General features: G+C 33.4%; 1 protein-coding gene across 1 annotated transcript; it reads right to left on the bottom strand.

The window, feature by feature from the left end:
- Nucleotides 1–1252: 1252 nt before the first annotated feature.
- Nucleotides 1253–11436, bottom strand: LOC127282111 (piggyBac transposable element-derived protein 4-like). The gene is made up of 3 exons (XM_051306195.1): nucleotides 11353–11436; nucleotides 2311–2508; nucleotides 1253–1939 (listed from the first exon to the last, which is right to left on the bottom strand). Exons 1-3 carry the CDS (start codon nucleotides 11434–11436, stop codon nucleotides 1253–1255), a joined length of 969 nt encoding a protein of 322 aa, XP_051162152.1.
- Nucleotides 11437–12096: the final 660 nt, after the last annotated feature.

Genomic DNA, 12096 nt, shown 5'->3' with positions numbered 1-12096 from the left:
TTATAAAAGTTACAGTTGAAAATGTAGGCGGTGTTCCAAAAATTTTGAAAAAAAAAATTTTTTTTTTCCAAATCTTTTATTTTTGTAAAAAAGAATGGAAAAACATTTTATAGGTGGTTTTTGGAAAGCTGAAAAGTTTATCTTGAAGATAGCGTTAGCCGTTTTGCAATTAATTCCAAAAAATATTTTTTTTTGAAAGATTGAAAATACCCCTTTTTTAAAGAAGCCAAAAAAGTCAGTCAACAAGTTTATCCCAAATTTTGTAAAAAAAAATTTGTTTATACGGCATAAAACATTTGTTGTTGATAAAATTGATGAATGTAACATAAACCGACAACAGAAATTGTTTTAACAAATTTTTTTATTACGTTAAAAAATATCAATTTATAAAAATGGGTATATTACAATGAAATTGTTGTTAGTTTTTAAAATCGTCAAATTACAAAGATTTTATTTTGACTTTTTAGTTTGCGCATTGGAAGCAAATCTTTGCCGCATATTCTCGACACATTGGCTTATCACATTGCAAACATTTGAAATAAGTCTTGCGATCTAATGAAGACGGGCACAAAGAGCAGCGTTTCTGCTTAGTCATTTTATTATCAGATACATCGTGCCTGATGTCAATTTCCGCAGGTACATCTTCGGGCCTTATAAAATCTTGAATCAATAAACGCAGAGTTCCACGCAAAGTTGGAGTTTCCAATCTTCTTACTAAATAGGGATGAACAAGTTGCAATGACAATTCCATTAAATATTCTAATCTTTTCATTGGCCTGTTATCTTGATTTAAATTAAACAAAACGAAAGAATTTACGCCAGCTTGATCGAGCATTCCGTAAAACATTCTAACTGGCCACCTGTTTGTTTTTCTTGCCACTGTATATTGATGACATTTTTGATCAAAGCTGTCTGTACCGCCCTTTGTTCGATTGTAAAAAAGGATCATTTCCGGTTTACCAGATTCTTCGTCTACTTTACTTGCACGATGGAATTATGATAAAACCAGTACAAATTTCTTTTTTTTCGGATTGTAAGAAAGTAACGTTTTATTGTATGAGTAACAAAATCGAATGTTTGGGGTACCTTTCGGCACACTTTTGAATGGAGCTGAAATTTCTCTTTTGTTTTTTTATCGTTCCAACTAAAGATAAATTGTACTCTTTTTTATCATTTCAAAAAGCGAGTATGACGAAAACTAATTATCACAAGTTATATTACGGTTTGTGTCATAGATTGGTTCGCTTAATTTTCAGACATAGTAGGTAGGAATAGGTTCATTTTCTACCCTTTCAGTTACAGTTCCGAAATATGGAATCGCATTTATCATGTAGTGAGTATCCGCATCATTCATAGAGGCAATTTTCAAACCATACTTGTCTCGTTTCGACGGTATATACATTTTGAAAGAACAACGACCTCGAAAGGAAAGCAGTTGTTCGTCAATGGTAATGTTTTTACACGGTTCGTAATTATTTTTGCACCTTTCAATAAACAAATCCCAAATTTCTCTAATATGCGTGAAGCGATCAATTGGTTTCCTCTCGTTTCGAGTATTCTTGTCATCGAACCGTAAACAATCAAATAAAAATGTGAAACGATTTCTTGACATCGTTGCTTTGAATAAAGGCATGGAATGAACACTCCACCAGTTCATCGTTTTACATTTAATTAATTTATGAGCGCCAGCGCAATACAATAATCCAAAAACAGCTTTTAATTCCACAATGTCTGTAACTTTGAGAAGTGATGTATCAATTACCATTTGCCTTCTTTCAAGTTCACCGATTCGCCTGTTTATTTGTTCATTAGTATGTTTGAGAATAATTTCTAAGATTTCAATAGAAAACAGGATAGCCCAAGATTCCACGGGAGATCTGGTATACATTGCATCACCTTTAGGCGCAGGCGTATATGAAACTTGTGCATTTCTACCCTTCTGTTCAGGAGCAGAAAGAGACCATTTGTGCCACTTTTTGAACGCAGAAATGATGGCCGTCCTGGTTTGCGGAGAGGGGCCGCCATGGTTTCGTCAAGCTCTTTTTCTTCCATTGATTCCTCATCTGAACTACCATACACGGAAAAAATTAATTCAGTAGATTTTACAGAACTATCACGGAGTAGCGGATACAGCTCTTTACGAAACTGAGTGTTGTAAAATGTCACTAAATATTCAGGATAAACTTCAGAAATATTCAGTATAAACAATGAAATTTCTGTAGTTTATCCGAAAATATCCATCACATTTTACAAAACTCTGTTTCGTAAAGAGCTGTATCCGCTACTCCGTCACAGTTTTGTAAAATATACTGAATTAATTTTTTCCGTGTAACTCTCAGCGTCTGTTTCTGAATTATGAGAACTCTCAGCTACTTCGTCCACAGCATCATCTGTATCGCTAGCATTATCGGATGCACTCTCTTCCTCCTCTACGTCTCCATGTTTATAAAGCTCTTCAAGAGCTGCCACACTCCGAGTTCTCGGACGAGACATTTTTACGAAAAAACACTAAAAAATAAACATTCAAAATCAGTAAATATTAGAATACATATATGACGCTCCACGGTGAAAGGGTGTTTAGCTGCTTAAAATTTTTGGTTATGTTTATGGTAGTTTTTGCTTTATTAAAGATTTATTTTTGATTATTTAACATCAAAAGCATTTTTTACTGAAAATATTGCATCTAATAAATAATTAAATAATAATAGTTTGTACCGAAAACTAGTCGCTTTTATTTATTTTTACTGCAAATTTTAGTTCTGTCAAAAACAGTTAATATTTTTAAAAACATTGAAAATAGTACATACCAGTATTCAATACTGCGTAAAATGCGACCAAATATATGCAGAAATGTGTGAAATCTAAACGATTCCTTTAAATATATACTTTATTAGATGTCAAACAAATTATGTAAACACATTATAGTGGTTTGGAAAAAATTTACATTTTCACCTGACTTGCCTTTTCAGACATTCGCCACTGACTGGGTGAATTTTACCCGAGAGCAAATTTCATAGAAACGTAACGTCAAATTTAAAATGTGTCAAATCTTTGAAACTGTTTTATGAAACAAATGATTTTGCATCATAATATGTCAGTTGAAAGAAAAATTAGGTTAAATAGCTTTTTATAAAGTTTATATTTAGATTGATAAAATCTGTGATTTTATAAATAATTCTATTTTATTATAAATATTTATATTGTAAATATTCTATTACAATTGGTGTTGTTTAAATATTTGTTTAAAGAGTCAATCATGGAGAGTAAGTAAAGTATATTTTTTAAACACAATTACTAAATAAATTAAATTAACTTAGGTAAATTTTTTCTAGTAAACCCTCCAATTATTCATTTCCTGGAGGATTTGCCACTCATGACGTTACCTCATACAGGTGTAAAAGTAATTAATAATACAGACGACCATTTAAATACAGTATTGTAATCCCGTTGATTTAAAACGAATTTCATGTAAAATATTCAAAATTATATGTGTATAGTGCAAGATTTTACTTCTATTATTTTAATATCATCATATATTCTTAAAAAATGTAATATAACAAACCATTTTAAATTTTGCCGTCAGTGGTACCAACAGAAATTTGAAAAGAAAAATTTCGTTTTCGACGTGTCATTTTCTTCAACTTAAACGACGATATGTCATGTTTTCTAACGCTAATCTGAGATATCATGTTTTTCAACGCCAATTCGAGATATCATGTTTTTACGCCCAGCCATCGCTTTGAAAGCGACAAAAGTACTCTATAATGTACAAGTACAAAAAATTGTGATGTTACATTTTTTGTGCAAATTTATATTTTTAAAAATTAAATAAACGCCCTCAAAATAGTAAATTTTAAAAACCCAGTAGTTTTTCAACTTTGAAAATGAAACAAATACAATTTTTCTGACTTTTGCATATGAAAATAAATATACCTTATTTGACACTTTAAAAGTAACAGTTATGTAATGTAACCTAAAATTTTTTGCTCAATATATTCCTTTTTATTCATATCTCGTCACTCTCATATTAATATATTATTATATATTGTAACTCAAATAATAATAATTTGTTTCAAATAAATGTTTATATAAAGGACCCCGCAGAAAATGTATTGAATATTGCTTTCGGTTAAATTTTTTTAAACTTCTTTTTTAGATACACTGAAAAAAAAATTTATTTTATACAAATACCGGTGAATTTGGTTATTATCACATAAATATTTACTTGAATCAAATATATAATATTTGAATCAAATATTTCAGTATTTGAAGCAAATACCATTTATTTGAAGCAAATAAGAAATATTTGATTCAAGTAAATATTTATTTGATAATAACCAAATACACCGGTATTTGAATCAAATAAATTTTTTTTCAGTGTAGATTTCAGCATGTAGGAAAAAAGTTTCCTTTGCAAAAATGTCCGATTAACTATACTTTCTAAGATATTAAACCATGAAGATTAAGTTTAAGTAACATTAGAATTACAAGATAACGTAAAAAAAAGTAAAATTAATATTATGAAATACTAAATACAGTGGTACTTAGGATTTTTTGGGTCGCTGATTACAAGTCTGGTGTCAGTTTTTCAATAATCAAAATGGCGGATCCAATATGGCGGAACAAAAAATTCAAAATGTTGAGCAAAACTCATGAAAATCACTAGTCAGGTGTTTTTGCGGTCGCTGATCACGAATCCAGTGTTAGTTTTTAAAAATTGAAAAGAGTAACTTGAATACATGGTTAACAAAAAAATACAAAAGGTTGTACTGTTCAGTTAAAGTAAAATATTTGTAAAGTTTTGGGATTTTTCATAAGAGACATTTAACCGACTAAGCATTTAACCAAATAGACTTAAGATCGACAAGACATTCACATCGATTTAAAGTCCACTTAGTATAAAGTTAACTCGATTCAAAAGTCTATTCGATTGAATGTCTAATCGATTTTCAATCTATTCGGGATGTTGCTTAATCGATCTAAACTCTTTTAATTAAATGTCCAGTTGATCTGAGGTCTGCTGTCTCTAAAGTCAATTTTTTTAAATCTCTAGACGATTTAAGGTTTTAGTTTAATACTTACTCAAACTACAGTCTATGCTTAGTTTAAAGTCTATTCGATAAAATATAAAGTCAGTTTAATGTCTGTTATAGAGAACTTATTTGTTTCTATAATCTACCAAACAAAAAAAACTTTAAAAAAATATAATAAATAATTTATAATTACATTATTTGTGAATTGCTATGGTTGCTATGGTAATAGATGTTATGGAAACGGTTTCCATGGCAAAGGTTGCTATGGAAATGATTGCTATGGTAATGGTTGTCATGGAAACGGTTGCTTTGGTAATGGTTGCTATGGAAATGATTGCTATGGTAATGGTTGCTATGGAAGCGGTTGCCATGGAAACCATACGAGTGTACGACGGACGACTTTCGGCCCGGGACCACGAAACCCTAAAAATTAAGAATATGACAACTTTTCTGTTCGCCTTTTTTTCAACGAATATATACAAAAATTATCTTTTATTAAACCCTATCAAACTCCATATTCGGCATGACGCGCTCGTAAGGGGAGGTTTTAGGGGTTCGTGCACGTCATGGCAATGACAGATTTTTGGAGGGTGTAATGAAAAAACATTTTTGGATATATTGTTATATCCACTTACTCCGGATTTGGATATTTGTGTTTGCAAACTGTACCTGAAAAAGGTGAAAGCAAGTTGCACAAACATTATAAATCCGGGTAAGAAACATTTGGAGAGGCCTAAACCTTGTCTTGTTTCGAGACGGTGACGCCGACTGGGGGAAACCCAAAACAGTCCGTCGTCCTTATTTCTAATTTTAGACAAAGTTTCTTACATATAAATTTTTATATTATTTTTTCCTTTTAGCAGTAACTCCTTCGAACTATTAATTAACATTTTATTGCTTAATATTCTATTAATGTTAATTAATATGGATTTATAAATTTTGTTTTCGTATTATTATTAAACTAAATTATAAATTTTATTCTCTCATTACAATTTTATAATTAAGAATTCAATAAAAATTGTACCGGAGAACGCTGATTGGCTCCCAGCCAGTGGGAAGGGGAAACTCGCGCTCTCAGCCCGGACAGAGCCTGTAAATACCGCGCATTTCTCAGACTCCCTCTCAGAACTCTCTCGACCTTCGAAGTGAAAAGACCTCTGCGGTCTGGTTTCTCGCACTCAAGTGGACACCGCCCGCTAAGCCAGTGCTCGTGCCGTCTCCTTAGGAAGGGTCTTGGAATAAAGAAATAATACCAATCGAAACTGCTTTTTCTTCATTTACCCACAATCTACCCTTTTCAGGGCAACAAATTTTTACGTACGAATTATACCAGTCCTTCTCAGGACTACCGACCAACTACCAAGAAGAAGATAGACACCGCTGGAAGAAGAGGAAGGACACGCCACCCGGACGTCACCTACGGTTCCACAACACGTGGACCATCGCGTAACTCCCTGTAGAAGGTGCTGGTAAAGACGACCTGAAGCCCCCCGGGGACCTTCCGAGTCTGAACCAGTTTCCCTCAGGTTGGGACAGCCGGGCCATCGTCGTCGCTTTCCGGGCTAACGGGTAACATTCCTTCGACCGACGCAAAGTCACCTCTCGTGGTGCTAGAAAGGTGACTTAAGGCCCATAAGCGCACGAAGCAGCCCGTCTGGAAGCGGTCCGCCAGGAAGCCGACAGTCAGGACGGCGTCACTCAAAGCCCGGAGGCTACGCCCGAGACTGATTTACTCACCGCCGTAACCCCTTATGGGCGTTGTGCACCTCTCCCTGTCGGCTCTGTACCTCTCCAAAAGGTGCAGAGATTGCGCCGTCGTCTCTGTGCTAAATATAGTTTAGCGCGGCGCACCTTGTTCCCGATTGAGGACCATCAGAAACGGTCCACGGTCTTGACCCTGGACCTTGACCTGGCCGTGATAACCCCGAACTCAGTCGCGAACGGAATCTCCGTGTCAACCAGGCAACCTCTCCGAGAAGTTGTCCTTTATAGGACTCATCCGTCCGTACGTCAGCACAATCTACAAGTGCACGAGTGGAAGGCACTAGTGTCTGCTGCCGTTTCCACGCTCACCACTCCCAAGTGCTTGGAGGACCGTTGTCCTAACATTTATTTTTACGCTTGTGTGTGATGGGTCTGATTCTTGGGTGGATCGAGTAGCTCGAGAGCAAATCTATCACGCTCACGCCAGACTTCTCTTTCCCCCCCCCACTTGTAACCATCGGTCCTTTTCAGGACCACCATATTATTTTGCGCAGAAATTATAGTTATTCACACGTTACCCTACATTCCCCTTTGACCCAGTCACCTTCATTCTCACATTGTGACCGGTATCAATATTTATAGAAAAAAAGGCGAACAGAAAAGTCGTAAATTGACCAATATATGTATACGATATATGTGTTAGGGATGGTTTTTAGGGGTTCGAGCGCGTGATACCGAATATGGATTTTGGTTGAGTATAAAAAAAGAAATAATTTTGATATTTTTTTAGAAATAAAGGCGAACAGAAAAATCTTCAAATGGGCCTATATATGGCCTCGTATAAAATACATGTGTTAGGGGTGGTTTTAGGGGTTCGAGCGCATGATACCGAATATGGGTTTTGGTAGGGTGTAGTAAAAGACAATTTTTTGGATATATTTTTAGGAAAAAAGGAAAACAGAAAAGTCGTCAAATTGACCAATATATGGCCTCGTATACGATATATGTGTTAGGGGTGGTTTTAGGGGTTCGAGCGCATCATACCGAATATAGATTTTGGTAAGGTGTAGTGAAAGACAATGTTTTGATATATTTTTAGGAAAAAGGCGAACAGAAAAGTCTTGAAATTGATTTTAATTTTTTTTTGTTCGGCGAACGTTCTGAATTTTTGGCTCATACTACGCATCCATATACAGTTTTTGAAAATTCACCTATACTTTTTGTAATTACTTCCTGTTGGATCTGTTAAGAGTCGATAATATTCTAGATATTTTAGATAAAACATTTTTCGAATTTTCTGTTATGTTGTTAACTATTAATTTATTTATATATATTTTTTTTATCTTAAAACTTGAAACCTTTCTTTTGAGTTTTAAAACAACTTAAATATTTCAATTACTATTTATGAAGGCAATCATATAATTTCTAAGAAAATTCGTTATTAATACAAAAAAATAAAGCCAAAACAAAACAAGTTTAAAATAATGCAAAGGGAAATACAGGGAAAATAAGCGAACGCAAAAAACCAACATTAACTTAGTCTTATTATTACGTAAACGAAATCTTTTCTATACACGGAAAAAAAGTATGTGAATCATTAGTATACTAGTCTGTCACTTTGAGACGGGACATAAAATCTGTTATCGAATAAAAATCGTTGGTTTACAATCATCACGGGTTATTTTCTAAAATTTAGAAAACATTCACTAACACAGGCACACAAAAATAATTTGTCTGTTTCTTGAACTAGACATATATTTTCTATAATATTATGGCCAGCTGAAACCGAATCTGAGCTCAGAATTGCTCCATCACCCTCAGTTTTTTTTAAATCGACCAAAACCACCCTTAAACGGACAAATTCACACTTCGGAGATAAAAAAAATCAACTTATTTTTATAAAAAACCGAATTTTACATCTACGAAACTTTGCTCCACTAACTCAAAAAAAGCCAGCATTGATCCAGCACCCCCTGAATTTTTTTAAATCGAAAAAACTACCCCTAATCTGAAAAATCAAATTCTGAAGGTAAAACAATAAAATAACTGATTAAAAAATTTTATAACGAGGTATTTTTACTCCAGCAATGCAGAAACAAAGCCAGAAATGCTCCCTCACCCTCTAAATTTTTTTTAAATCGAAAAAACCACCAAAGAATCAAACTTAGGAGGTAATACAATATAATTATATTACATTACCTACTAAGTTTGATTCTTCAGATTAAGGGTAGTTTTTTTGATTAAAAAAATTCAGAGGGTGATGGATCAATGCTGGCTTTATTTCTTTGAGTTAGATGAGCAAAACTACGTACATGTAAGGTCATGTTTTTAAAAAAAAACCAGTAATTTAATATTTTTTACTTATTAAATTTGAATTTTTCTATTTAAGGGTGGTTATTTCGATTTAAAAAAAAATTTAGAGAGTGAGGGAGCATTTCTGGCTTTCTTTCTGCATTGCTGGAGTAAAAATACCTGGTTATAAAATTTTTTAAACATTTATTTTATTGTTTTACCTCCTGAATTTGATTCTACAGATTAGGGGTAGTTTTTTCGATTTAAAAAAATTCAGGGGGTGCTGGATCAATGCTGGCTTTTTTTGAGTTAGTGGAGCAAAGTTTCGTAGATGTAAAATTCGGTTTTTTAAAAAAATAATTTGATTTATTTTTTATCTCCGAAGTGTGAATTTGTCCGTTTAAGGGTGGTTTTGGTCGATTTAAAAAAAACTGAGGGTGATGGAGCAATTCTGAGCTCAGATTCGGTTTCAGCTGGCCATAATATTATAGAAAATATATGTCTAGTTCAAGAAACAGACAAATTATTTTTTTTGTGTGCCTGTGTAATCTTTACCGAATGTCAAAGGAATATTAAGTACAAGGAATTGAAACTCTCACAAACACTGTTTTGAAAGTTTCAAAAATAGTTAAGCAAACATTAATAAACTGTGAACCAAAATATAAAAACTGTTCACTAAAATTTAGAAAACAGTCTGCTAAATTTTCTATGACTTTCAAAAGATGGTCAGATGGATATAAATCCTAAAAAAAAAAATTTTCTTTACAAGTATTGGTAATTTCATGCACTGATTGGGAGAGAGGGAACACACTTTTCATTGCACAGTTCGATGGTTCTTATACTTAGGAACTACACATTTACGGAGTTTAACGCATATAACCTAAACCTAACATACATATATATTCACATACTTAATAACTGTACACATATAAACGCACGCTTATAACACTGCGAGTTATAAAGCGAACTGTTCTTATATACTAAATGGAGAAATTTTTCTACACTTGTGAGAAATGATTATGCACTGCGATAGCGAGTCTGATAAACACTTTTTAATTAGTAAGAAATATAAAAAAATATATTGTTATCCTGATCAATTATTAGACAGAAATTGGCTGCAAATTTAAGTTTATATAAAAATATTTATTGTTCATATAAAAAATTTTTACCCACTAGTATAGTATATTGCTTAACATGGGGAAGACAGACCCATTTACGAAGAGGGCGAATGTTTTTAGCACGAGTCGAGCACTGAGAAGAACGAAGCCGTAGCCCAAGCGCCGAAGGCGCGAGGGTGAAGGCTGAGTGATTTCTATTCCTATGCGTTTCGATTTCTTTCATTGACGAAATTAACGACGCCTGCGCGTTACGTTTTAGCTCGATTTGCAAGAAATCCATGCTGATTTTTCATGGATTTCGAGCAAATGCAGCAAAGAAAGGCGTTGTGCATTTTCGTCATGTTTCTGGAGCGTTTGTTGCATACACTTGTTGTAGAATTAGTATGTTGACTTATACTAATATTTCACACAGCACCGTTTTGCTACAAACTCATAAATTCGTGAAAAAATACTTCCAGTCTCAAGCGATATTTCCAAAACATATTCTGTTGGAAAAATAGTAATAGCCCGTCGTGCAATATTCGTAAGAGAGTTCTCTCCGTGTAAAAATACATTGTAATATTACATATATTTTTAGGAATACGCAACATGAGAATTAGCACTTCGAAAACATACTTTTTTTATTACAAAAAATCCATTTACATCCAGTGTTTGGCAATATAATTAAAACCGTCTTTCAATTGATTTTTAACACTAACAGGTGTATTGTACATGATTTCATCTGATTTTAAAACGGCGAAGGAATAATTTGTCTCGTCGTAAATTTTGTAAGCTTGTAAATGTTCCCTGAAAAAACAATCATGTAATAATTTACAAACGATTTCAAATTGGTCCTCGGAATCAGAAATAAGAATCAAATGCACTTGATAAAATTGTGGACCATTTTCAGGGAATACAGTTAAAATGTTGTTACATTTAATTTTGTTTCCGAGGTATTTAATCCATTTCGTCGTTCGTATATTCGTTCCAGCAAAATATGGTAACAGATGATTGAATTCGCGTTCATTCGGCAAGTCGGCATAGCTTTTTATTTTTTTCGGTCCAGATTCAAATAGACTTGAATCTTCGTTTTTAACTAAAAATCTGTGATTTAAAATGAGCTGATGTTTGGTGGCAATAATTTTGCATATATATTTTCTACAGATTGACACTCGTGAAGTTTCTTTGCCCTCCTTGTGCTTACTTTCGTTGCGGATCGAACTTACTTGAGGGAGAGGTCCAATCGCTTTCATAATTCGAGCGTAGTGAATTAGGAAGTGATGCTTCGGCTTCATATGATTTGGATACATTGTCGAAAGTGTTGACAAGTATTCCGAGATTACAGTATCAAGTAAATTGTGCGTCGTTTTGTAAACAGTTTTACTGAAAATTATTTCAAATACAGTTTTGAATTTTAGGAGCAACTTTCAATGAGAGTCTTCTTCCGGTACCAAGGGCCCTAAGATGAGATATAGACTTCTAAAAAGATTCAGCATTTCAGCAGCTGAAATAATAATGCAGCCATTCTTAATATGCTTTTCTGAAATTGGTTGAGGTTTGTTCACGTTATCATCTGCTCCGTACTGATAGCCAGAAAGTCTAAGATTTAATTCATCGAGCGAGAAGAATTTCGTTATATATATGAAATAATTTAACAAAAGAGCAAAATCGTAGCGTAAAATACCTTCAAGAATGTCGTGCTGCATATCAACAACAAAATTTTTTACCACGTGAAAATCATCTACCTGGTTGAATGCACAATCTTCTTTTATCCCAGAAATCGAAATATTTTGCTTTGCGAGGAGAGTAGAATAATTTATTTCATTTCGAAGGACGCAATCACGTTCATTAAAAACTGTATTTATATGTTTATGTTTCGTTAGACAAAATCAGCAGAAGAAATTTGCTGAAAAACTTTCAGTTAGTCCCAGAATGGAATTTATTTCCAAGTTATCACCTTGAAGTAAAAT

The sequence above is a fragment of the Leptopilina boulardi genome, unplaced genomic scaffold, assembly GCF_019393585.1.
Source record: "Leptopilina boulardi isolate dan_hultmark-lab unplaced genomic scaffold, ZJU_Lbou_2.1 LbouV2_280, whole genome shotgun sequence".
NCBI lineage: Eukaryota > Metazoa > Arthropoda > Insecta > Hymenoptera > Figitidae > Leptopilina > Leptopilina boulardi.
The sequence above is the reverse complement of the archived record's forward strand: the minus strand, read 5'-3'. Positions and strand labels throughout refer to the sequence as shown.